This window comes from Hemicordylus capensis, chromosome 2, assembly GCF_027244095.1.
Source record: "Hemicordylus capensis ecotype Gifberg chromosome 2, rHemCap1.1.pri, whole genome shotgun sequence".
Taxonomy (NCBI): Eukaryota; Metazoa; Chordata; class Lepidosauria; order Squamata; family Cordylidae; genus Hemicordylus; species Hemicordylus capensis.
Genome location: NC_069658.1, coordinates 359,271,265 through 359,298,441, shown reverse-complemented (window position 1 = coordinate 359,298,441; position 27,177 = coordinate 359,271,265). Strand labels below are relative to the sequence as shown.

The following is a 27,177-nucleotide window of genomic DNA, read 5'->3' as shown; positions in this document are numbered from 1 at the left end:
CAACAACAAATCATAGTAATAATCATATCAGTAACACCAACAATACCATTATCTTTTTAACAGCAAGAGTAAATGGGCTAGACACATGCCCAAAGAAGAAATCCCTGGACATGTGCCAGTGCCTTTACTATTTTAGGTAATGGGGTCTTTCCCCAAACCTCCCACTTCTTGCTGTTAAAAAGATAATGGTATTGTTGGTGTTACTGATATTTTATTTATTTTTATTTATTATTTAAAAAAATTATACCGCCCTTCCAAAAGGCTCATGGCAGTTTACATTAAAACACCATTAAAATCAATTAACGATTAAAACAGAAATTATGTGATTTCTACTATTTGATATGATTTCTACTATTACTATGATTTGGTTAGGTTTGTTTAGGATTGTGGTCCCTATGCTTCTGCAGGGTAGGAGATGCAAGTTCACAGATGCTTAAGGGTGTGTGTGTGTGTGTGTGTGTGTGTGTGTGTGTATGTCTGTCTGTCTCCAAACATGCAGTGCACATGCACCACAGGGGTACAGCCAGTTGCAACTCGAGGTACACATCCAGAATGTTTAGGTGCATGCCCCTCCCCTTCATGCACTTGTACAGATATAATCCACCAGGTCAGACACAGCTCACCAGAGATGCATTGTGGCTTGCCTGATACTTGACCACGCTTGGCAGGCCATGAAAGCCAGAGATTCCTCAAGCTCCTGGGGGGCTGCATTTGGCTGGGCAGTTCGTAAGTTCTACACACCTGCTTTATGTTTCTAATTAAAAGCCACAAAACCTGCTGTTCTTGCATAACTCCTTTTTGCAGGTTCCTTCCCAACTAAATTGTCAGTCTGATGGCCAGTCTTTCGACAGTCAGTGTATGAGAACATGTTGTCATAGGTACATAGGAAGCTGCCTTATACCGAGTCAGATCATTGGTCCATCTGGCTCAGTATGGTCCACACAGACTGGCAGCAGCTTCTCCAAAGTTGCAGGCAGGAGTCTCTCTCAGCCCTATCTTGGAGATGCTGACAGGGAGAGAACTTGGAACCTTCTGCATGCAAACATGCAGGTGCTCTTCCCAGAGCGACCCCATCCCCCAAGGGGAATATCTTAACAGTACTCACACTTGTAGTCTCCCATTCATATTGCTTAGCAAAGGGTCTCCTCCCTGTCCATATGTGCAAATCTCCAACAGCTATGTGCAAGGATTTGCCAAGCTGGCATTGTAACTTTTTACAATCCAGAACTAATAGGTGTGCTGACAGAGTAGGAATATAGTGAACTGGTTTGTATGACCACTTACGATTCACGACTGGTGGGGGGTATGTGCAGGAAGGAAAGAAAGAAATGTGTGGTGAAACAACATGGATCTGTCTAATTCAGCATTCTGATTGAACAATGGCCAGACATGGCTTTGGGAGTAATTACAAGAGAGTAATACCCATCCTCTGTCCTGAGAACCTAGGAATAGGTAAGCTCCCTCTAACAAGAACATAAGAACAGCCCTGCTGGATCAGGCCCAAGACCTATCTAGTCCAGCATCCTGTTTCTCACAGTGGCCCACCAGATACTTCTGAGAAGCCCACAGGCAAGAAGTGAGGGCATGCTATTGTTCTCCTGCAACTGGTATTGAGAGGCATCTTATCTCTGAGGCTGGAGATGGCCTGTAGCCACCAAACTAAAAGCCATTGATAGACCTGAACTCCATGAATTTGTCTAAGCCCCTTTTAAAGCCATCCAAGCTAGTGACCATCACCAGATCCCATGGCAAAGAATTCCATAGATTAATTATGTGCTGTGTGAAAAAGTACTACCTTTTGTCGGTCCTAAATTTCCCAGCCTTCAGTTTCATGGGATGACTCCTGTTTCTAGTGTTGTGAGAGAGGGAGGAAAATTTATCTCTGTCCACTCTCTCTACGCCATGCATAATTTTATACACCTCTATCATATGTCCCCACTGTTGCCTCTTTTCCAAACTAAAAAGCCCCAGATGCTGTAGCCTCGCCTCATAAGGAAGGTGCTCCAGGCTCCTGATCATCTTGGTTGCCCTCTTCTGCACCTTCTCAAGTTCTATAATGTCCTTCAAAAGATATATTGACCAGAACTGTATGCAGTAGTCCAAATATAGCTTTTTAATGATTTTTAAAACAAATGTATTGTAATGGTTTCTGGGAATTTGAATTTTTTTTAAGGGATTAGTTGCAATTCAACCAAGATGGAAACAGTCTGCTGATGCTTAAAATCAAAAAGGTCACAGAGCAGCTTTTAAAATGGACACCTGGGGATGGGGGAGGTTGCCAGGATCCAAGGGGTATACTTGTGGGTAAAATGGGCTGTAACCTAAAGTTTAGCTAAAAATTAGCCAAATCTAGCAACCCTGAACTTCAAGCAAAATCACCTAAGGTGAAGGGATGTGAACGGAACTGGTTTGGAGGTCCTTTATGGGCCTCCAAACTGGTTGGAACGACCGGAGATTCCACCAGTTCGATGGGGGGGGGTGACTTTAAGGGTGGGGGAGGGTGCACTTACCCCTCCTGCTGCTTTCTTCTCATGGCGCTCCATTATTAACTGGTCTGGCAGGGCGGCAGCATACCTCCCTTCCGCCCTACCCCCTCGTTGGACTGGAAGTAAGCAGAAGTATCTGGCACACATCAGGCACGTACACATGAGTGAGCACGACATGCGTTTTCACGTGCCTGATGTGCGCATGCACGCCGGGTACTTCTGCTTACTTCTGCTTACCAATGACTGGACAGGGCGGCAGGAGGTACTTCCGGGGGGTGGGGGGGTCCTGGATTTCAGTGTGGTAACTGGCAGCCTAAATTTGGCTTCCAGTACCTCCTGACTAAATTTCCCAACATTGTTGGTGCCGATGTACACCACAAGCACAACAGCGGACTTCTCCCCAACACTGCCTAACAGCCTGTGTAGATGCAATGTGATGTCCGCAACCTTCGCACCAGGCAGGGAAGTCTATATGCAGGTCACAAACCCATCTCTCTATGCCCGTAATGATTTAATCACCTACTACTAGGAGACCCCCAGCCCGCAGAGGAGTATCCTCTGTGTGAGAGGATATGGGTGCATCACCCAAAAAGGGGTCTCTCTTAAGGGAGCATTTCTCTCTTCTGCAGTCATGACCCGGCCACTCTGAGGCCATTGGGCTTGCACAGCGGCCTCCATAATGACCACCACAATGGAGGGCAGGCCTGGAACTGCCAGAACCAGGCAATTTGTACATAAATAGAGGCTGGTGGGTGGGAGGGGGAACTTCTGGAGACCCCCCCCCAGCCAAATCTAAGCCCCTGGGTGGCAGTAAGTAAATGTTTTTATGTTTAAAAAATGTTTTTAACTCCTGAATGGCCAGGGGGGTTCAGTCCAATAGCGAACCGAACTGGGAGGAGGTTCGACACTGAACCTGTTTGCACATCCCTATACCATTCCTTGATAGGCTGGATGGTGGGGGGAGCCCATATTTCTTCATTTCTAAGTTTGTGATTTAATGGGAAGCCATCCATTCCACTGACAAAATGACTGGCAGTATGGATTTAAAGGCAAGAAAGGATCTAAGGGAAATCTGTACACTGCTTGCTTGCCCTCCTAAGCTGGTTAGACAGTATTTCTGTCTTGTGGAAGTTATTTGAAGCATGGTCATCACCAGCACTGTGTATTATGTATATTGTTTCCAGAGCACTTCACATATAATATCTCAGTACTCCTTAAGTAACACTGTAATGTAGGTCAGTAGTTTTATTCTGACCTTGCAGCTGGGAGCCGAGAAATGGTGGCTTGTTTAAGTTCACCTACTGAGTTTATGGATGAGGTGAGATTTGAACCAGGGGCTACACTGCACCAGCTCATCATAACCATACTTGATATTTATGTAGCACTTGATATTTATGTACCCATCTCAGAATGATTCAAATTCTGTATATTGTTATCTCCATATTACAGGTGGAGGTGGGAGTCAGGGAGGGAGGATGAGGCAAAATAGCTTGTGTAAAGCCATCCAGTTAATTACTGACTGAGGTGTGGTTGATTTGAGTAAGGTAAGAAAAGCCCTGCTGGATCAGGCCAAGGCCCATCCAGTCCAGCATCATGCAGTGGCCAAATAGGTGCATCTGGGAAGCCTGCAAGCGGGGGGGGGGGGTGGAGAGGGCAACTGTACCCCTTAACAGTCGAGCTTTCTCTGGCTTGCAGCTCATTACCTTAACAAAATCTTCTGCTACACTGACTTTCATAGGAGGCATAATGTGCAAACTGGTCTTATGGCTATATCTGCTGGCTGTTAATAGTGTAAAAGCTTTGCTGTTTTTAAATTACTCATACTCATGGTGTCAGTGTTTTTCAGAAATAAAACAGAGCCCTAAAAGGGTGGGAGCGCAGCTCTTACTACAAGGAGCACAGCTCTTACTACAAGGACCTGGATAGTATCATCTGGAGTAAACCCACTTCTTCCTTACAGTTGGTCTCATGCAAGCGACATGCTCAGTGAACTGGACCCCTTATCTTCCATGAACAAAATTTTCGTTCATGAGAATGTTAGAATGGAGGCATATCCAACTATTCAATTTCCCGACTATATAACACTGCATTAAAGAAAGTATTTTCCACACAGCCACTCTTTCGCAATAATCCCTACAAGAATGGAATGTTCCTCACCCTCCCCTTCACTCCTGTTAACAGCAGGGACTTACAGTGGTCCCTCGACTTACGTAATTAATCCGTTCCGAACACACGTTCGGAGGTCGAAATTTTCGTAAGTCGAAGAGCGCACCACGGAGGTCTGGAAACATTCGTAAGTCGAGGAAACCGCATCTAAAAATTCGTAGGTTGAGTAAGCTGAATCTAAACAGGCAACTACTTCCGGTCTTTTTTGTCGCTCGTAACTCGAAAACATCGGATGTCAAGTAGTTCGTAGGTCGAGGGACCACTGTAATTTGTTTTCCATATGGGGCAGAGAAAGCCTCCATGCTTCCTCTTCTCCTGCCTTTCCCCATACCAAAGCCTCTCAGAGCCAATAGAATTGCCCCATGCTGGGTTTTTTGTCATGTGGAATCTAAAACTGCTTGACACCAGTGTCTTAGACCATCTCAGAGTTTGACCGTGGGAGTCAATTATCACAAGTCATCTGCCCTTACAGGAGCTCTTGATTGGAATGATAAGGCCAACTAAAAATACCAATAAACACACCCTAAATGGCACACCTGGAAATGACTTGCCTAGCAAGCATGAGGTTGCCGGTTCGAATTCCCGCTGGTACCTATATCGGGCAGCAGCAATATAGGAAGATGCTGAAAGGCATCATCTCATACTGCATGGGAGGAGGCAATGGTAAACCCCTACCAAAGACAACCACAGGGCTCTGTGGTCGCCAGGAGTCAACACCGACTCGACGGCACACTTTACCTTTACCTTTAAATCTTAGAATGGTTTCATATATGATCATTTTGAACCAACATTTAGAGAAATTATTTCTAACGTGATGCTTTGACCATTTCTTTGAATTGTTTCATTTTGTTCCAAGACAAAAATTGTGACTCTTTCTTCTTGGAGCAAAGCAAGTATCCCCACTATCTTAGTATAAGCAGGTGCAATCTGCAGGTAAACAGATAATGTTGCAAAAGGTAGAATTTTCTCTTAGTATGCTATGACTTTAACTGTTGGCTTGTCTTGTACTAAAATCAATAAAGCAGCACAGACTGAAATTTAATTGGCATGGATACCCCCCTGAGACTCTTTAAAAAAAAAAATCCCAGCCAGCCTTCCTGTTCTGGTGTATTTGTTTTGCTTGGAAATAATGTGGTCTGGAAACATCACATTGCATCCTGGATATAATAGTCTGTTTTTGTTCTGAGTGGTTTTTGTAAAGGAATCTTAAAATGATCATAACATAGTTCCAGCCACAGTCTTAACTGTGCCACAAGTCTCTCTTGAAAAGAGGTGTTTTTGGCTCCTCGGCAGATAAAATTTTGATAAAATGTTGAATGTCATGATATCCTTTCCAATGCAGCATGTTATGATGGTTTTGCTTTTGTTTCCTCTCAGTCTCTCATTGGACTGGTTTGGACAATTTGCTTTATCAGTCCTGCCCACCATGTGATGCAGAATGTGAGCTCATGTGCTCCCTCCCAGAATACAGTCCGGCAGGTTCAGAATCATGTGTGGCTAAGCAGCTCCCCACACATCCAATTTAAAAGGGAGGGGTGAAACAAGTGTGCTCATGTGCCATATGACATAGTGAGTGGGGCCCATCATCTGAATAAGCCCATTGAGTATGTTCTTCTCTTTCCATATGTAGTGTTCATATGTACGTTATCCTCCCAGAATTGTAGATTACTTTTTAATCTATATATGATCAAAGACAGTCACTTTTGAGGTGAGTATATGAAAAAGCAGGGGGGGTTCGGTGGGAAATGTATCTCTCTGTGGAGTTGTGCAGTAACTAGGACTGTACAAGGTCATGGGCTATCTTCCTCCCATCCTCCTAAACAAGACATGAATTAATTAGTGATTTTTCTGTGGAAAATGGCTATAGATGAACAAAAGAAAAAATGCTTGGATAACGGAGGAGTGTGACAATAACCAAAGAATTGAGCAAGACATTCATTGTCCAGACTTAACAGAAAACATGGTGCAATGACTTGTTTGGTTGGTTTGGTTTTTAGTGAGGTGAGATTCTCATTTTGAAACAAGGAACCTGGGCAGGTGATGTGATGAGGTGTGGACTACAAAAGCCATTCCTCATACTTACAGATACAAATTGTGCAAGAATTGGCTGATATGAAATACTTTGTTAGGTATTTTGAATGTAGTAGATTGAATGTAGCAGATTCATGGAATGAAAGTCTTTGTTGGTATGTCTCTGTTCACCTTAAGTGGTGCAGTGGGGAAATGCTTGACTAACAAGCAGAGGGTTGTCGGTTCGAATCCCTGCTGCTATGTCGGGCAGCAGCAATACAGGAAGATGCTGAAAGGCATCATCTCATACTGTGCAGGAGGAGGCAATGATAACCCCCTCCTGTATTCTACCAAAAGAAAACTACAGGGCTCTGTGGGCGCCAGGAATCGAAATTGACTTGACGGCACACTTTACTTTACTCTGTTCACAAATGATTGCTCTCTCCACTTTACTCAGCTCCTGTTTAGGCAGGACTTGCTGCACTGGCATTGCACACTGCTCCTGGAAGTAGTGCGTTCATTACACAGGCATGATACTGATCCCAAGAAGCATCTTCTAGGCAAGGGCATAAAGAACCTTCTTAATCAGCAAAGATTTCTTTGGAGGTAGGGAGCAGAGACTATGGGGAGGTGCTATTAGAGAGGAGGCCTCCTGTCTGGTGTAATCAAAAGTTCTCTCTTCCTGATTCAGGGGTCCTGGCAGAGAGTTGTTGTTACAGTTCTGTGTTGTATAACTCCATTTCAACCAGAAGCCTGCAGAAACGTTTTGGCAACTTGGAATTGGGCCTTCTTTGTGACTTTGGAATGCGCTCCCTGTCGGAATAAGAACTTCCCCATCTCTGGCTGCCTTTAGAGGGGGAAATAAAAATCATAGGAACATCGTTAAGATGCCACCTATTCTGTAAATGTTTTCCCCCTGTTTTATTTCAATCTAATGTAAACCACCTAGATCTATCAGGCAGCATATAAATATGAAAAATAAATACATAAATCACATGCCCTGACCCCATCTCAGCTCTGACCTGGGCCCAAGCAGCACGAGAAAACAGGAAGGATCAATGTGTTGGCCTGTTTAAGAAAATAATGTGTGTTGTGTTGGGGGTTTGTTTTATTTTTAAAAGAAAATCATTTGTTTTATATGGTGCCAATTTTAAAAATTATTTCCAGCCCTGAGTGAAAACAGAAAAACCAGACATTTAAACTTTTGTTCTTTTGGCCAAAATGTTTGTCACCAATAAAATACTCATCAGAAAGGTTATTTTTACCAATGTCCTCCATTATTCTAATATCAGCACACGCATTTCTCCTCTGTAGATCAAGGGCAGTGGGCGATACATGATGCACACCATTGAGTGAGTTTTATGACTGACACATTTGATGTGTGTTAAGTTTTTTTCTACTAGCAAACTAATCATTATGTGAGCAGCATTAAGAATACAAGATACTAAAAAATTACATTTGTTTCAATCACACAATTAAGCCTTTCCTATGAAGTGATTTTCATCCTAAAAATAGTGAGTGGACATGAACTCATGATTGTAAATAATAGGGCAAGCAAGGCAGTAACTTACGATGACCCAACTGCTCTTTTTATAAAAGGATTCCCCTAATATGTCTAGCACTTTGAGGAACAACATATCTAAACAACAGGTGAGCTCACTGATTCCGAGCCCCTTTAAGCCCCACTGGCATGGCTTGCAAAGGCGGGGAGGCTTTGTGGCTAAGGAGTGTGTCCTTACACTTCGTAGCAACAGGAGTCATGAGGATGTCGTCCTTAGTAGCCACAGAGCCTCCCCACCTTCCCAAGCCATGCCAGTGGGATTTAAAGAGGCTTGAAAGCAGCAAGTTCACCTGTCACTGCGACAGGCAGCTTGGTATATTTAATGTGTATACCTCAGCCAGTATACTTAACGTGTGCCAGACCAAGGCTTTGGGAAGATATAAGCAAGCAGTCTCTGAATGATAAGAGCAGGAAGCCAGTTGAACAATTGAGCTCATGAAGGCTCAGTGGTGGCCTAATGAATTTGGATGCCTGAGGCAAGGGGCAAAGTGCCACCTCACCAGCCCTGCCCCCTGGGCTAGAGCCCACTTCCTTCCTCTTTCCCCTTGCCTCCCCCTCCGTGCGTGTGCTCTGGCTGCTCACCCATCACTGTTCCTGTAGCAACGTCCAACTGTGCCTATCTGTGGCCCATTGTGGCTGCTCCAGCAGCAGCAACTTGATCATCCACCCATCTCTCTGCAACTGCCATTGTCTCCCCAATACTGCACTGGTCTGGCTTCATCTTCTTCCAGAAAAGGAAGTGGTCGAGAAAAATGTGATGCTGAGAGACAGAGGTGGCAACAGGCAGACAGGCAAGCTAGTCGGTCCCTGTTGCTGAAGCAGTGGTGGCAGGGACAGTCCATGGATGGGTGAAGCCAGATGCTGCTAGAGGAACACCAGAGGTAGGTAGGTGGGCCAGGCAGGTGCACCCTGTTAGGGAGAGGCTGCCCTATCAGAGCAGCAGCGGGCTCTGGCCCAGGGAGTGGGGCCTGGGAGGTGGACAGAGTACACGCCAGGAGTGGGAGGCGAGGCGGTGAGCTCCTCGAGACTGTGGCGGTGGACTAGTAGCGAGTGGTGGGGTGGGCCAGGGTGCCCACACTCACTGCCTGAGGCCATCACCTCAGTTTGCCTCACAAGAGAACTGGCCTCCTGAAGGTTACATAGTAGTTGCCATACCCTGACTACGAATGTTTATATACCAATTTTAATCAAAAGTTCTCAAAGCAGTTTACATAGAGAGAGATGTAATAAATAAATAAGTTACTCTAGCGAAGGTGTAGGCTTGGGTAACTCTAAAAGTGCTTGCCATGCTGAGCGCCTCAGCCTCCCTGCATCAGGACTCTGGAATTCACAGATTCAGTCTCATCTAGGATATATGGACATTCTGACTTACAGACACCAGCAGAAATAGAAAGGAGGCTATTCCTGATGAGACATAAAACACAGGGAAGTGCTGTGCCCAAGGGAGAAAAAGCACGAGCTAATTGGTCTTCATTTTCATGAGGGAAGGTGACTGGTACTTATGAGCTTACCTCTCCCTTTCATTTCATTTGGCCAGCTTGTTTATTTTCCTTTTGCCTCTGGTGTTAAAGATTTTTTTTTTTTTTTTTTTGTATCTGAAATGGAAAATCTATTGTGCGCTTACCACCAGCCAGAAAGCAGACTAATGAGATGGGAGTGATTTTGAGTCAATTCCTAGCATGTGGTCTGTGACCGATAAAGAGGAGTACTTTTGCGGATGAGCATTCTTGCTAGCTCCACTGGAAGCTGAACAGTGAAGAAGGGTGAAAAGACTTGCAGGGCCAGAGGCTCGATCTGTACAGTTCATCTTGAAATGATAGCGCGGGAAAGAAATTGGTCAAGAAGGGAAGATTAAGGGATGCCCAGACTTCTGCGGAATGGTGCTGCACACACAACACCCTTGGACTCGGTGCGGAAGACCGATCACCCGCTCTCACCTCCAGACAGTCCATGTTCAAAACCCCATCCCACTCATAGGCAGTAGGCACACTTCCCCCCGCCCCCCCGCTCTGACTGTGAGGAAAAACAGGAAGGACAAATTGTTAAACTACTCTGCACTAAAGATGGATATGTATGGAACCTGGGATTTGCATGAGGGTTCTGCAGAATAGCTGAGGGAGCTGCTTCTAGAAAACAGAGCTAATGTGAGAAATTCTTTCCTTTCCCTGAGGGAGGAAGAAGGAACAGGGCCATAAGAAAAAGCAACTGTTGAAAGGAGTGACTGAGGTTTTCTGTTTAAACCTTCATTGATTTAATTAGTTTCATTGGGAAACTAAGGCACTGACTTGTGTCAAGCATAGCCTTTTATAGCTTTTACTTATGCTTGACACAAGTCAGTGCCTTAGTTTCCCAGTCTGCAAAATGCCGGCATTTGCAATATTCAGGTAAAAGAAGTACTGAGAATATAAAATGCTGACAGATATCCTGCAGCTGCCACTATTTGAAATGGGGTACTATTGCATTTCAGCCAGGTTTGAAATCCTTTGCAAGCTAGGCTTTAAGAGCAAATGAAAATATGCGACTTGAATATTTGTCAGTGTACAGGGACTTATCCCACGTATCCTCATAACACCCCTCTGAGGTAGGTTAACCTGAGAAGTGGCCCAGGGTTACCCAAGGCGATTTATGGAACAGCGAGAATGTCGACTCCGGTCTCCCCAATTGACGTTTGACACTCCATCTGTGGAGAGCCCTAGACTGCGCTGTTTGTTTTGCCTTGATTCACTTGTGCCAGATATTGTAGATATAAAACCAGCAAACATGGAGGAGCTGACGGAAGTGATTACAGCTGCAGAGTTCCATCCCCACCATTGCAACACCTTTGTCTACAGCAGCAGCAAGGGGACAATACGGCTGTGTGACATGCGGGCATCCGCTCTGTGTGACAGGCACTCCAAATGTAAGTATGACCTCTTCTTGCCTGTGCTAAAGACAAGGAGGGAGGAATGAGGGTACAATGAATGCTGCATTATTTTATTATAGCATCACTTTCGAGGACAAGTCTGTGTAGAGAAATGAAATATAGCCTTCGTGATCAATCATCTAGTATTCTCCTGATACATGATACATCAGCAGGAAGGTAATAACATTGTTTTTCCTAGCACCCTTGCCAGTCATATGCTAAAAGAACACTTTTCCCATTTTATAACCAGTTTGTGGAATAATTCCCACTTTGCCCTGGTCACTTTACCCTGCTGCTGGATTGAGCAACACCCAGAGTTCCCTTTAATTTATGGGAACATAGGAAGCTGCCATATACGGAGTCAAATGATATGTCCATCTAGCTCAGTACTGTCTGCACAAATTGTCAGCGGCTTCTCCAAGGTTGCAGGCAAGAGTCTCTCTCAGACCTATCCTGGAGAAGCCAGGGAGGGAACTTGGAACCTTCTTCATGCAAACATGCAGGTGCTCTTCCCAGAGCAGCCCCATCCCCTAAGAGGTGTTCACATACATAGTCTCTCATTCAAATGCAAACCAGGGCAGTCCCTGCTTAGCAGAGGGCAGTTCATGCTTGCTATCCTGAGCTTGCAGATAGTCACTGTAATGCATCCCTGGGGACAATTAATTCCTTTCTGTTTCAGTGAATTCTCAGATATCTTCTAAGAATTATTTAATATCAAACTCAAGTTCAAAATGCATAAAAAATCCCTGGATGTGGAAGGAGATGGGGGGAATGGCACAATTTGATGAACATCTGTTGCAGTGCATAGGGCATGTGATCATACCATTGCTTTTCGTAGTGATGACAGAGAAGTGTGCAATGGCTATTATTACTCAGCCTAAATTCCATTTCCTTTTAGCAAGGCCTGGTTAAAATTACTTACGAAAAACTTGTAAAAGGGTTGGTTTTGAAGGAAACTAGATTCCAAGCCTTTAAAAAAATGTAAATCTAAATTTAGTTTTAATTTCTCAGCAACTTTAGAGTGTTTCCAGTTGGAGTTTCAGCAGCTAATGGTTACAATGGTGTGTTCTGAAGATTTAGATATAAAGTTGTAGATCATGTACTCCCTTCTGTAACAACAGAGACAAATGATTATAATTACTCAAAGATTTATTCAGGTGGTCCAGTTGGCATGTTGAATATATGAAAAGACTAGATTTATGCAGAGTTCAGTATGTGATGATGTGGTTGTGTGAGCTTCACAACTCAATTTGTTTACAACCTGCTGCTCATTCAGTATACTAGCCAAAAGCATGTAGAATTGTGGTGCAGTCTGATGACTGCTTCACCACATGCGGAGCTCTATATGGGTCTCTCAACCCACATTTTCAATATACGAATCTGGTTGTGCGGCTTCCCCTTGGATTAGAGAAAATGCCATTGCAATTTAACCTGGATGTTCAGAGAGTTTGGCTGGGCATGACTATATCTAGATTCTTCAGAAAGAGTGCAGATACAAAACCTTCCGTGATTTCAGATAAATTGTCCATAGGAATAGGTTTTCACACTGAGTAAGTCTGATGCATAGTTAACATTATCCTTCAGTGGCTTTATCTAGTTTAAATCAGATGGATTATTTAATCCAGATCAAACCATTATGCAAAGAATTAGTTCAGAGGTTGAGTAATTTAGTCTAGTTTAATCTGATGCAAGATTAATAAACTAGAGTAAATAGATCTTAAACCTGAACCAAGAATCCATAGGAGGTTTAATCTCAATGAACCAGCCCAATCCAAATTAATCAGAATGGCTGTTTCCTGTAAACAAACCATGAGGTTATTCCCATGATTAACGGAAAGTGGGTTAAGGGAGCTTAGCCCGCTTTCCAGGGATCGTGGGAAGCACTGGTCTTGCCAGTGCTCCCAAGGCAGCTAGCCCGCCTAATTCCCCCTCTCCTTAAATGAAGCTAATGGAGCGAGTGCTCCGTTAACCTCATTTGGTTGCTCGTGTGTCGCCTCAGCGTGTGGCGACACACAAGTAGACCCCCGGCTGGGAGGCTGCAAGCAGCCTCCTGGGCTTGGGGGTCTCTCCAGGATGCCCCGCACACTCGCGTGGGTCATCCTGGGACTCCCGGGGGCTGCGCAGCCCCTGATCCCCGCAGCCCCCACCCGCTCCGTGATGGAGCCAGCAGTCGTGTGGGCGGCTGATCCATCTGCCCAGGGCTGCCTTTTGATTGTCTGCAGGGAGAGTGAGCTAAGCCCTCTGTCCCCGCAGACCCAGAAGAAGCTCTTCTCACCTATTGTGCGAAGAGTTTCCATGTGTGCTAGGAGAATGGCATATCTGTCACTTGAACAGGGTGAAGAAGAATTATTCATTTTATCTGTCTAACCAAGCAGCTCCTTCCTCTTTCTGTTATGTGAGTGGAAAGAGCTTGTAGGACTCTGCTCTTCAATAACTTACCCGTCCAAAGTAGTACAGGCAGCATTTTGATTATAACAAGGACTTCTATCCAAACTGAGTTTTCTTCTCTTTTTTATACAACTGGTTTTCTGATGGAGAACTAGAACAGTCATTGCAGAGGAAGGATACCCTTCTCTGTCTTATGGCCTTCTATACGTCTTTAATGATTCCATTTTACAAGCATAAGTTTCATGACAGCTTCATGAGCTGCAGGGCTATTCTCACGACCAGGAAGAGGGTAGGAAAAGTCTCCAACCCTTCTTTGGGAGCCACGTGTGCTCCCAACTGACTACCACGAGAATTCTACAAGAGCAGGGGAGGAGGAGGAGAGGGAAACGATTGCCTGTGAACTGGGTATGAAGTTGGGAAACAGCAACGAGTTCAGAACCTGGACCCAGCTCCTGTGCAAAGGTGGATGGAAAGCGCTCCCCACACCTCCTGCCTCCGTACCCAGCTCACAGACGATCACTCCCCTGCCCCTTGCTTCTAGAATTCTCATGATGGCCTCTTGGGAGCGTGCATGGCTCCCGTATTAGGGTTGGAGGCTTCTCCTACCCTATTCCCGGTTGTGAGAACAGCTCTTTTATTTTTTTCTGTTAAAGTGATGACATGATATGGAATTGTTTCTCTTAAGAAATTTTAAAGATTAGAGCTGATGCCTTCCTAGAAAAGCTGACCAATTTCCCACCATTTACGGTCCTGTGATAACTTGCACTGGCTTTCTGCTATTGAATCAAACTCAACCCCTCATAATTGGGTTATAAAAATGACCTCTTCCATCTTATCTCTTCCACTTACTGGGAAATGGCATGGGGGCCAATTATTTGTCTGTTCCAAGCATATAATTATATTCTGTTACCAATCACTGGAGTTCATTGGATAGTAACTGTTTTCTTCAAGTCTTCCTCCCAGTGGCTGACTATTGTGTCACACAAGAACCCAATTCAGATTCATCATATAAGTATTAAGAATTACGCTAGATTCATTTCCTTCACTTTGCAGCACCCAAGACCTTGACTTGGCTTGTTCCTTTGTTTTGCTGCTGCAACATCCTTCAGAGCGCATACAAGCCAACTGTGAAAACAAGTTCAATTTGACCTCTCCTTGACGTTTGATATTGATTTTCCTCTATCCTTCAGAAGCATTGGCCTTAGCCAATTGTGGTTCAGCAGACAAGCAAGTCAGAATTGAGGCAGTTCTAAACAAAATGCAACCCTGGCCTTTAGGGATGAAACCTCCAAAGGAGATATTTAATAACCATTAGCATTGAATCAAAATGCAGATGATATTTCACTAGATCCCAGTCATGTCTGTAACAGTTAAAGTATCACAGGTGGATATGGAGGTAGTACATTGCTCTGGGTTTACTTTAAAAAATGTAGCATTAGATGGAAACTCCAGTAGCTCTTTCATATACTTTTATCTACACCAGGACAGATGAGAGCTGCCTATATATATTGAGTAAAGGGTGCCTTAACTTCTACACTGGGTTGTTCCAAGGCACATGGTAATGTTAACTGAACCTCTTTGTACCACCCCAGAGTTGATGGGTAGCTCGATAGCCTAAAATGGTTAGCAAAATAAATCCATTGCTCATGAGCTGTAAGCAACTCCATTGCACAGCCTTCCTAGTCCCATGCTGTTCTTCTGGTACTACCTAGGGAGAAGTCACCTTTTGTGGAACTCTTTCACTCTTGTCAGATGGCCATTGGAGAGGGAGCAATGACATAAAAAGTATAGCCAGATTTCCTGTACTGTAAGATTCAAGCAGTATCAAGGTCACATCCCTGCATAGGTGCACAAGAGGAATCAGATTCCTGGAAACATTCCAACTTCTTCTTATTCTTTTAGTGGGGGAACTTACAATCCTGATTGTCTCTTGGGGGTTTTCCAATAGCCTGAAGGCCAGAATTTCAGTGCCTGCCAAACCTATGCTTATAGCGACAGCAATACTGCATTCAGTGGTGTGTCTAACACTTTCATTGAACTCTAAATGGGGTCTACTGCTCACCTGATCTTAATTTAGTTTATTTCCCTTTGTTTGGCTTGCTGTTTGCCATAACATTATGGTTAGCACAAAATACTGGCACCAATTCCTTTGTTTCAGTGTGAATGATACTAGGCAATGCAGGTAGTTTTGTATTTCAGTGTAGACTCAAGCCTTACTCACACATTATGTTAACACATGTACATTCTGTGTTAACATAATGTACATTGTGTATGTATGTACAGATCTGTATGCACATGCAGTTATTCACACATTATGTTCAATGTATGTACAGCAGTATGCTTCCTATCTGCACCCTACATCTGAGAGGCTCTGTCCCAGGTTCACTTTTAAAATGAATGCATCTATCTATCTATCTATCTATCTATCTATCTATCTATCTATCTATCTATCTATCTATCTATCTATCATATTTTTATACCACCTGATATGTACATCTATAGGTGGTTTTTCAGTCATTCACACAAGAACATGTATATGTGTACAGATATCTTATGTACAACATCATAAGTTTGTTCATACAACTGAAATCCCTGGGGCTAGGGAGGGCTGGAGGGAAGGCTGGAGTATACCTACTTTTCCCCCACCTTCTCCAGCACTCCACTATGCTGTGTGCTCACACACGAGCCATGTGGTGGAGGTCTCTGCAGAAGGGATCTGGAGGAGGAAATCCTCCAGTATCCCACAATGCATTGTGTGGACAGTGGAGAGGCTGGAGTATGCCTACCTTTCCCCCACCTTCTCCAGCACTCCACTATGCTGTGTGCTCACACGATCCACGTGGCAGAGGTCTCTGCAGAAGGGATCTGGAGGAGGAAATCCTCCAGTATCCCACAATGCATTGTGTGGGCAGCGGAGAGGCTGACAGTGTCCAGTGCAGCAGCAGTTGGCTTATTGGCCACTTTATAGGTGACACTCTATAGGGAAAAGCCAGACAGGCTGCCAGGAGGTGCTGCAAACAGCCCTGATCGTACATGAGATCGGGCCTGTTGAAGTAGAAAGGTTGAAGTAGGAAGGTTCACTTCTTATCTTGGTTAAAACCAAGGTAAAAGGATGGGGTATCCCTGCTTCAGAGCACGTGGATAGGAGCAGGTCCCAATCAGTGTTCCCTCCAAGGTGTGTGCATGCTCACACGTTTTTTGATGTCTGCTCAGTTAATTTTAGATCCCGCTCAGGTTTAATCAGGAAGTCTCCATTCTGAATATATGCGCACGCACACTGCCTTGATACTGCCACCCAGAATAAAATTCATTCCACACACAGATATGAAAAAAATTAGAGAGAGCACTGGCCCCAAGGCGCCACACAAGCCTCTCTACCCTGGGTTTCCTGCTCCTACTCAGCTTTGCACAGTTGTATGAACGACCTTATTGTCTGAACAGGGATTCAGCTAGATGTAAATCAGCAAGCAGGAAACAGCTAGTGTGGATACCTGATGTCCTATTGCAAACACTAGGTATATATGTCTAGAAGAAAGTTTCTTGGAAAAGAAAGCTTGTGATGGATTGGATACAGCTTTTCCTAAAGCACACTGTTGAGGCTATCTTATTACACTGGGAGCAATGCAATGTCACTTTCGCCCTCTAAAATGAAAAATTGCTGTCGTCTTTGCACTGCAGGGAAATTGCCAGTTTTGTTCCATTACATGGGAAATTTTGAGCCATGCCTCCATAAGGGGAGAGTGCCAGCTGTGCCTTTCTACAGATCCAGTGGCATCCTAGGAGAGAGATAAACCATACTTCTGTGAGATTCCCAGCCTCTTCATACATTTCCTGAAAGCATCTTTAGGTGCAGCACTTTATGCCTTTATTATGAGGCCATAAACACAGCAAAAAGGGGAAATGTCCAATTAGAAAATAAATAGGAACAAAGTGTACAGCTGGCTCAAAGAAACTGGATGATGTGTTATAACAGCGATTCTCCAGCTTGGATCCCCAGATGTGTTAGACTACCCTCATTCCCTGTGGCAGTGGCTGAAGGCTCCAATATAATAATCAAAGCCCGGCAACTACCATCAAATGTTTTCCTGCACAATGTTCCTAGATCTTCTGAAAGTCACAGGAGCTAGTAAGGGTCCTTTTTGGGGAGGTACTATTTCTCATGCTTTGCATGCACTAAGTCCTGTGTTCAATCCCTAGCATCTCCAGGAGGCTTTTCAGATAGTAGTCTTTTAACCACAGGGCATAATGGATACTCCAATGCAAAAAGAGGATTTGTTTTTTTTAACCCCAGACATAAATTGGGCTAGGTTCCAATACAGAGGAAATAACCCAGATCATGTGTGAAGTGCTCTCTGAAATGCCATACTGACTTTGGGGTAAGTCCGGCCGATATGTGAATGCACACCCACCTCACCAAGGTAAAGTCATGGTAAAGTTGCCATCTGAAAAACCTCCGGATAGGGTTGGGAAAGACCTCATCTGAAACCCTAGAGAGACACTGCCCATTAGTATAACTCCATGTAAGGCAGCTTGATGTGTGCATATCAGTCCTACTGTTGGGGTTGGAAGAGACACAGAAGCTACCACAAACCACAAACTAGTGCAGTGGAAATTCCACCTGGATTTTAGCCTGCTGGCTCTTTATGGGCAACACTCCATAACATTGGTATGGCTAGCATGACGGAGGCCAGTGTTTGCCCCCCAGTATATAGCCCCACAAGTGGTGCTTGACAGAGGCGTAACTATAGGGGGGGCACATGCCCCGGGCGCCATCTTTTCTGGTCACGTGGGGGGCGCCGCCATGACCAAATTTTAAAAAAAAAATTAAAATTTTTTGTTAATACAAATGTTTCCTGCTCAGTGCAGCAGCGCTGCAGCAGTCAAGGGAGCGCATCAGTGCCCCCTTCCCCATGAGCGATCCCTTCCGCACTGCCTGTGCCCCCCCCATTGTTTTGCTGGCGCCTGGCAGCCAGTCAGTGGCCTGGTTTGGCGGCGGCAGCGGGCGCTTGTGAGGAAAAACCTAAGTATAATGTAGTATGTTGGGGGGCGGGGGGGCACGTGGGGGGGCGCCATTTCAGTGCTTGCCCCTGGCGCCGTTTTCCCTCGTTACGCCTCTGGTGCTTGAGAAGCACGTAATTTGCATGCAATGCCTCACTCACCCTCTGCCACCTTTGCTGCTTGCCTGCCTCCACCCACTGCCACTTCTCCTGTACCTCTCCGCTTCCTCTACCCAAGCACTGCTTGCTGCAGGAAACACTGACAAGTGGTGTGTGGGCAGAGGAGGAGGAAGAGGACAGGGAGAGGAAAGGTGGCAGCAGGCAAAAGTAAAGGTTGAGGGAGGTGGGCAGTGGAGGTGTAGACACTGGTGGCTCCCTTGAACACCCTTTAACTCTGCCCCAGGTCGATATACAAAATTTACAAATGTGCTAGATCTTCTTCTAGCTTTGAAACAGATGCTTTTGTGGATGAAGATGCAGCCTTTGGCCAACAGTTTGCTGCAGAATGTTCTGGACCAATAGAACTTCCCACACAGGAAGATCCTGGTCTAGCTCATCCTGAAGTAGAGTGATGTTCCACAGCAGCAGAGAAAGAAAAATTGGATTATGATGGAATTTTGTCCTTGCTGAGGGAAGAGCAGTTTGCCCTCCCTGAGCTCTGGAGGCAGAATGTTAGAATAGGTGTTCCCTAGATATCCCTAGCATGTAGGGACTCCTTTGGGCATTTTTGTTTCCCAGGATTGCTCCTCCGCTTCTATCTGAAAACTCTGCCCCTCCTGCAGTAGTAGGAAGAGCTTCCTCCTGAAGAAAACCATTCTTCTTTCACCAACCAGATTGAAACTTGGTGGTTGTTTTTCTATTTCTATAGATATACATGGATCTTTTCCATCTGTGCCAAGACTGTGCTTTCCTTCTGTCTTCTTGGCAATAAAGTTTCTGCCTTATTGAGGTCATTCACACAATCAAAAACTCTGTTCTACCCAGATTTGGAAGCTGGGTGTGCTCCCAATTTTTGGTTGTGTGGAAGCAAGTGATAGTGTGGAAGCAAAGTAGGAGGAAAAACTACCCAGGTGTTCCTCCTACCTTGCTTCCACACAATCAAAAATTGGTAGCACACCCAGCTCCTAAACCCAGATAAAACACAGTGAGGCACTTCACACAAATAGTGTGAAGCGGCGAAAAGAGATCTGCGGGGAGAGCGGGTCAAACCTGCTCTCCCCGCAGACAATCACTCACCCTTCCTCAGGTGGGCAGATGGCCATCCCAGCCAAGTGGTGGCTTCCCTGCAGTGCTCCTGAACCTTGCTCGGGCACTCCAGGGGTCGGGTGCAAGGAAGTGCTGCCATGCAGCCCCCACCCCCCAGAGCCCCAATAATGCACCGTGTGAGTGTGCAGTGCCTTACTGGGAGCCCCCTCCCCCCGAGTGTGTCTGCTGTAGCTGCAAGCAGCCGTGGCAGACACACGATCACGTAGCCCCGTTTGGGAGCACCCTCGTGGCCCAAACCTGGGTTAAGCAGCGGGCTACTTTAGAGGGCTCGCCGCCGCCGGGAGCTCCGTGGCCCCCAGCAGTTCTCACGTGCAGCAAAAGCTGGGCTGGGCTTCCCTAGCCCAGTTTTCGCTGCTCGTGAGAATAGCTTCAGTTTTTGATTGTGTGAAGGACCTCATTATTTGGATTATCTGGCTAACTGTAAAATCTTTCTAGAGACATGTCTACAGACAGGTAAATCTCTGATTTTAGTTTGATTTTAGAATCAATGTGCAATTGACTGTTATTCTCTGCACCAGGTTGTGAGTTATTTATATATTGGTTACACGTCGATAGGCAACCAAACCAGTTGGTACCGTGGGCTGGGACGGCAAATACAAATGTTCTTTGTATTCATATACCTCATTTTAGAGGTACAACAACCCTTTCTCCCATTTTCATGGTGCTGATTTGATATCAGGCAAAAAAAACCCCCAGAGAATTACTGTACTTATTGCTACCATGTTGTTACAAGCAAAACACAGACATGCACACATGTATAGTTGGCATCAAGATTTTCAGGTTATACAGATCTCCAAAAACTATTTGTAGTGTTCGTCTAGGCAGATAAGAGCTTACTAAGTAGCCCTAACAAATGAAATATTCTGGAAAATCTAGAGTGATTATCAAAACCAACCCACCACCACTTAGTTGATATATTTGTATTGGGCCAAAATCAACCCCTTGCTGACATAGTTGGGGACTGGTACATGCACAGAATGTCAGTTCCCTGTGTCCAAAGATCCCCTTTCCAGTCAGAATATGGCCTTTGGGCCATTAGGAGGTGGTGATGGAATTGTGAAGGATGCATGAGTTGCCATGGTACCAATGAGACACCAATTGTAAGCGTTTGTTGAGTGAAGAAGCACCATCTGCTCTTTGATAACAAGATGGTTAGTTCACAAATTTCTGAATTTCCAATTTTCACTTTGCATTGCTAGTAATTGCAATTAATAGAGATGGAAAATGTGGGAAGAGAGGTCTTTTATGTCAGACTTTTAATGAATGAACCACAAATTAGGCATTGGTTTAATTTTTTTTTACAAAACAGATTGTTGAGAGGGGCATATACAGCTGATTTTAGATGCAGTTCCAATTCAAAGTGGGGAGGATTTAGATCCAGGAAATTGAAGTAGGGGAGAGTTAACCCTACGCCACCTACAGTGTCTCTGCTGCAGTCAAATTAAGAGGCCCTCTGACAAAATGCTTTGAAAAGTAAATATGTCAGAACATCTCCCATGTCATGTGTAGTTTGGTCATAAGTTTTTCTCACGGTCTTGGTTTTAATATTCTGATGGTTGTTGGATTATTATTATTTTTAACCACCTTGTACTTCTGCTGTCACTTTAGCACTGCAAAACTTGACTTGAGCTTGCATACAACAGAGTTAGTTGAAATGAGGCAGCTGTTAAAAATTCTTCCCAAATCCAGCCCTCCTGGAGTGCCTGAGCCCATAATTATTCCAGCAGCGACAAGCTCTCATGGAAGTTAGATGCTTTGCACAAACCAGCACAGATCTTGATTTTTCTGTTGTTGATGTTTTTATTTTATTTCTGAAAAACCCACAAGTCATCAGATTTCCTGCCAGCAGGTAAAGGACCTCAAGCTGGAGACTGCTGAGAGCAATGCCCTTTCAGATTTGTAGGAAGATCATTTATCCTGGCACTTTAGATTTGCACACACCATATTCCAAAATTCAGGAATTCACAGCTCAGCAGTCTGTGAGAGGATAATAAAGCTAACCAAATGTTTGTGCTGAGTAGGAATTTCTGCTTTGGGGAGTTTTTTTTTTTCAGTTTATCAAGCAGGAGGTCTAACTTCTAGTCTCAAACTTGCTTTTTTGCTGCTGTTTTCCATGTTGGTGCTGGAGTGCTAATTGTCAAACGTCATTTAGTGCTGTCATTTTATTTATTTATTTATATCTATGTAAACTACTTTGGGAATATTTGTTGAAAAGCGGTATATAAATATCATATTTCTAAAAAACATCATATTTCTGAAAAGCGGTATATAAACATCATATTTCTAAATGGGACATTATACCTCAGAAAGCAAGTGTACAGCAAGCTGCTTCATTATCATTGTAGACTAGTTTACAGCTTAGAATAAATCTTAATGCTTCATGTGGTGTGTTCATTGTGTTTTTGCACACTTCACATTTCCAGCCACAGCCACAGAAAGGGGCTCGGTCCTCCCTAATGTAGCAGGGGTATTTCAGAACTCAGGTATGAAGACAAGATTTTTAAAAGGCAGTAGTGCACATAACAGTGTGCTATCAATGAAACAGCCAAAGATGTGATTTCCTGCAACATGACATCTAAATGAATGCCATGAAGATGGCTACGTTACATAGCCTTCAGATAAAGCTCTCTTTGTTTAAGGAAAGGGTTGTTACACCCATTTGATGGGATTTCACTTTAAAATGGTGTCTTAAGTGCAGGGTTGCATTAGTCTGCTTTCTTAACCATTCAGGTTGTGATTTATTTGTACACAAAGTGAGCTAGATTGTTGTGGCTGCTCTGAAATCTCTGCTTTGACTTCCATTGGTTTGCCCCACATATTGACTGGTCCATAAAGCTTTACATCTCCTAGACTGGTGTCAGGGATACAAGTGGTTCTTATCTCACTAGCTGAAGACTTGGTGGGTGCTGGTAGTGAATGATAAATTATTTCAAAAATGAGCACCTCCTGTTTAGTTATTAAGATCCCAAATCTTGTCAGGAAAGAGAAGAACAGGTAATAGGTAACAAGCCAGCTGATTATACCTGGCTGGTGGTAGTAGTAGCAGCAGCAGCTCACATACCATGCAACACTCAGTCAGCCTTGTAACAGAGCATTTGTGCAGTTGCACAAGTGTGCAGAATTGCAGCAATGCAGTTATGTGATAGAGGGCCATTGGGGAAAAAGGGCTCTTTAATTGCATTAGTGCAATGCAGTGCTCTCGAGCCACTGCACAAATGCTCCCTTACAAGGCTGACAGAGCACTGGACAGTATGTGAGCAATTATCTGTATCTCAAGAGGGTGATACAAGTTCCATAGTTACATTTATGAAAGCAGAGACCAGCATCTGAAGCAGGTGGGCAGCTCCATGGAGAGGAAAGAAAAAGCTAGGGAGATAGAAGCTGAAGTCTTGGGAAGAAGGTCAGGCAAGTAATGAAAGGTCTGTGGGCCACAGGGGCAAGCAGAATGTCCTAGCCTGGGGCAAGATTGTCTCTTGGTAACCCAGAAAACCATAAGGCTAAAGGGCCCTCTGTAGTTAAAGAGAAAGAGGGCAATATTCCATTTTTCTTAGGCCTTCCATGATGCTGAAATAGTTGTGACTTCTGCCTTCCATCCCAACAGACCCACATTTAGTCCCATGGAGGCTAGTGCCTGAAGGTGGCATACATGAGTGCCAGTCGTATTTACTTTGCACATGTCATATTTATGTTATGCCACACTTTTTACTCCCAGGACTGTTCTTTGCTGTAGATTGCTCCCAGCTATGTAGTCAGAACCCAGGTGAAAGCTTATTTTGTACTGTTGCATTTTAATTTAGGAAATTAATATTTTATAGTCCAGGGTTTTTTGTTTTAATGACATTGAAGAACACTGTGAGGTGCCTTGCATAGAAATACTGAAATGCAAATAATGATAGTGTGGTGGAATTTGAAACTGTTAAATGAACTGAAAGGCAGACAGAGCATGAGCCATCTCCCTGGCAATTATACTTCAAGGGTTAGAAAATAAGATCTTGTTAAGACTTCAGTGTCACTAGTGGGTTCCCCTGCCCTTTGTCATTTGTAGGAGGGAAAGTTTGTAAAGAAACTAGACTGCAAAAGGAGGGGAGCTACCGATGGACTGGCTTTAAAACAGAACTTTTAAGGATATACTGCATAAAGCTAAAGTTTTTGTCAAAATGAAAATGAAACAAAACTGGCTTAGACTGTACAGCATTCTGGGGGCATTTTGCGCACTGCAGGCACAGCTACATCTTTCAGTTGTGAAGTTATGCAGCAGAGCTGTGCAATCACACAGCCATTATTTCCAGTGTGAGCATGTTGCATTATTGTCCTCCTGAAACTGGCAGTCAGAGTTTACTCACTTATTACATTTTAAAAGAAGATATTTACTTTTCCTTCTCCCCATGGAGATGTTCATATAATACATTTCTAGTGAGTACCAAATCATTGTATAGTCCCTGTATATTTTGCCCTGTATATCCCTAGAAAACTGCATTTTCTAGGGATATAGAAAATGGGGGAAATGGCATGCAGGGAAAGCCCTATAGTCTTACCTGGATCTGACTTGTGATCTGCTATTAAACTTTACACTTACACACACACACACACACACACACACACACACACACACACACATACACACACACCACAAAACAGCTGGCGATCCAATCATAGCTCTTCTGACATCATGTCTAGTTGTACCCTTAGTCCCACTGAAATCTAGGTTTAAGCTTTTAACTTGCAGTTCAGTTCAGCAGATTTCAATGGGGCTTTGCTGCAGTCTTTGCAGAATTGTACCCACAGTGTTTGTGGTTCCTTCCTCTCTGTGAAATAACAGCTACTCTTATGTTGGAATGCTATTCTAAGCCTCAGCAACTTTCCATTAAACAATTCTACACTACCAGAAGAGTGGAAATGTGACTCCTTAAATATTTACCACATTGACCAAGTCCTGTTGACCTACTCTGACCATGTTTTACGTTGTTTGCTTTTTGTGCATTGTAGTTTTTGAAGAGCCTGAAGATCCAAGTAACAGGTCATTTTTTTCTGAGATCATCTCATCAATTTCTGATGTCAAGTTCAGTCACAGCGGGAGGTACATCATGACCAGGGACTATCTTACCGTCAAGGTGTGGGACCTGAACATGGAGAACAGGCCTATTGAGACATACCAGGTATTTCACTCTCAGGATTATTGGGGTGCTGTGAATGAATGGGAGCAAGAGGCAGAAGGGAATATATGCACAGTGCTTTGAACACCCTAAAATGTTATATGCGTTCTTATTACTATAACTGCTACTACAGGATCTTTGCACTAACGTGCACATAATCCACATTGATCAGGACCCTTTCCATTCCAACTAAAATCAAGAGAGGGTCTTTATTTTCAGTTAGATTTCTTTTTATCACATATGATCTCAGTGCCTTGTACTGAGTCTGGTCCATCTAACCTTGTATTGTCTATTCTGATCTAATTGGTGGAACTTTCCCAGGGCGTCAGGTAGAAGCATTTCCCAGCTATACTATCTGAGATTCTTTACCTGAGGATGCTAGGGATTGAGCCTTGGATCTTATGATTACAAAGCATGTGCTCTTCCACTGAACTATGGCCCCTCCTGAATGACCCATGGAGAAGTCAGTCGGTTCTGTGGCTTACGGGATCTAAAGAGAGGTATAACGTCCCTTACTTAGCAAAGACCCCAGCACCACTTCTGTTGGGAAGGTGAGCATGATGTCCTCCAACACACTCATTGGATAAGGGAGGATGCATAGATAACATCAGTGCTACTCTCACTCAGGATGTGGAGTACAGACAATGGAAGCTTGCATGGCACTATGTGAATGGATTATTGTACAGCTTCTCACAGTGAAACCTTGTTACGTAAATAGGATTTTTGAGTTATTTCTCCTCCATTGCCATGCTGACAGGATCTCTGAACTTTTCCTGCTCATTCCTTCCACTTAGCTAATGGGGAACCTTTCATCACAGACTGTTATGGTCTTCTCTAGCAGTCGTTGTCATCATTATCATCGTCACATTTCCAATGATACTCCCATCATTCCCAATGGGAGTAGCATGGGGAGTGTGATGACATACTCCTTAGTAGCCCTGTCTTCACAAAGAGGGTGGGCAGGATGCAAAATGCCTCAGAAGCAGTGAGCATACTTCTCGCTTGGGTCAGTGGCTTGTTGCACAGCATGTGAGCCATTCTCAACAGGGTAACTGGAGTTTTAGCTTCCTGAGACTTAGAAATTGGATTTTAGTATGTATCTCCATGTGACACTGTTTAACTTTCATTCTTTCTGTCCATGTCTTTATCCTTAGGTTCATGATTACCTCCGCAGTAAGCTGTGCTCCCTCTATGAGAATGATTGCATTTTTGATAAATTTGAATGTGTATGGAATGGGTCTGACAGGTGAGGAGCATCATTGATAGTTACTGAAGAGTTTCCTTTTCCTTTAGCAGTTTCCCAAATTTCCCCTTGTCCTAGATGTTTGCTTCTTAGGGTGTAGTATAATATAGTATGGCCCTGAATAAAACTCAACATCTTTATCAGAAAAATATCCCGTTATGAATCTCAGGGTACTTCCAGATCAAAGCCCTTCCATTGACGAGAGCACCAACAAGGGAAATGCTACTTGTGCCTGGCTAGGCACTAATGTTGCTAAGCCGCCCATACCGATCCCAGTCTGTTTAGAATAGTAGCAGTTGGCTTGGGAATTGACACTGTGTGTCTGCCCCTTCACTGTGCAAGGGGACATGGGCAGTTTGATCACTGCCTGTGCCCTTGCACATGTGTAAACAGCCGTAATGGGGCTGCACTGTGGGGTAGCAGTGCCCATCAAGTGCTGCTGCCCTGCAGCACAGCCACATCACATTGTTTACATGCGTACAAGGGCACAGGTAGTGCTCAAGCCGCCCACATCCCCTTGTGCAGTAGGTAAGCCAGTGTGTCTTACTCCACTATTCCTTCCAAAAATGCTCTTAGGATCCTTACCCTCTCTTGTTTTTCCTGAAAAGGAACTTATATTGACTTCCTTGGGTCAGAATCTTTAAGAAAAACATGTAAGTGCCAATATTTATTTGACTGCACTGAAGTATCTGTGATTGGAAAAAATGGAACTTAGCTGACTCATATGATAGTTTCCTAGCTCTGTTTTGACAAATATTCATAATTAAACGGACACTTCTTTGTGACGCTCAGGCTCATTTGCTAATATGAACATTACAGTTTTATTGCCAATTTAGTGTCTGAGGGCCAAACTGCACATTACATCAGATATATCATTGGTCCTCTTGGCCTTCACTTTTGTTCACTAAATAGCAATTTCAGAGTAGGAGGGTGATCTGGAACATGAGTATGCTGTACTGAGAGGGGGCTTTAAGCTTTGCCCTTGCTACAGTCCTAATTCACATC

General features: G+C 44.1%; 1 protein-coding gene across 3 annotated transcripts in view; it reads left to right on the top strand.

Annotated features, from left to right (window-relative positions):
• PPP2R2B (protein phosphatase 2 regulatory subunit Bbeta) overlaps nt 1–27,177 on the top strand; it is a 365,300-nt gene that overhangs the window by 329,472 nt on the left and 8,651 nt on the right. For all 3 annotated transcript variants that reach the window (XM_053294367.1, XM_053294368.1, XM_053294369.1), the window contains 3 exons: nt 10,958–11,122; nt 24,763–24,932; nt 26,084–26,175. In XM_053294367.1, coding sequence (XP_053150342.1) covers nt 10,958–11,122; nt 24,763–24,932; nt 26,084–26,175 — 427 coding nt within the window. The remainder of the gene's footprint in view (nt 1–10,957; nt 11,123–24,762; nt 24,933–26,083; nt 26,176–27,177) is intronic.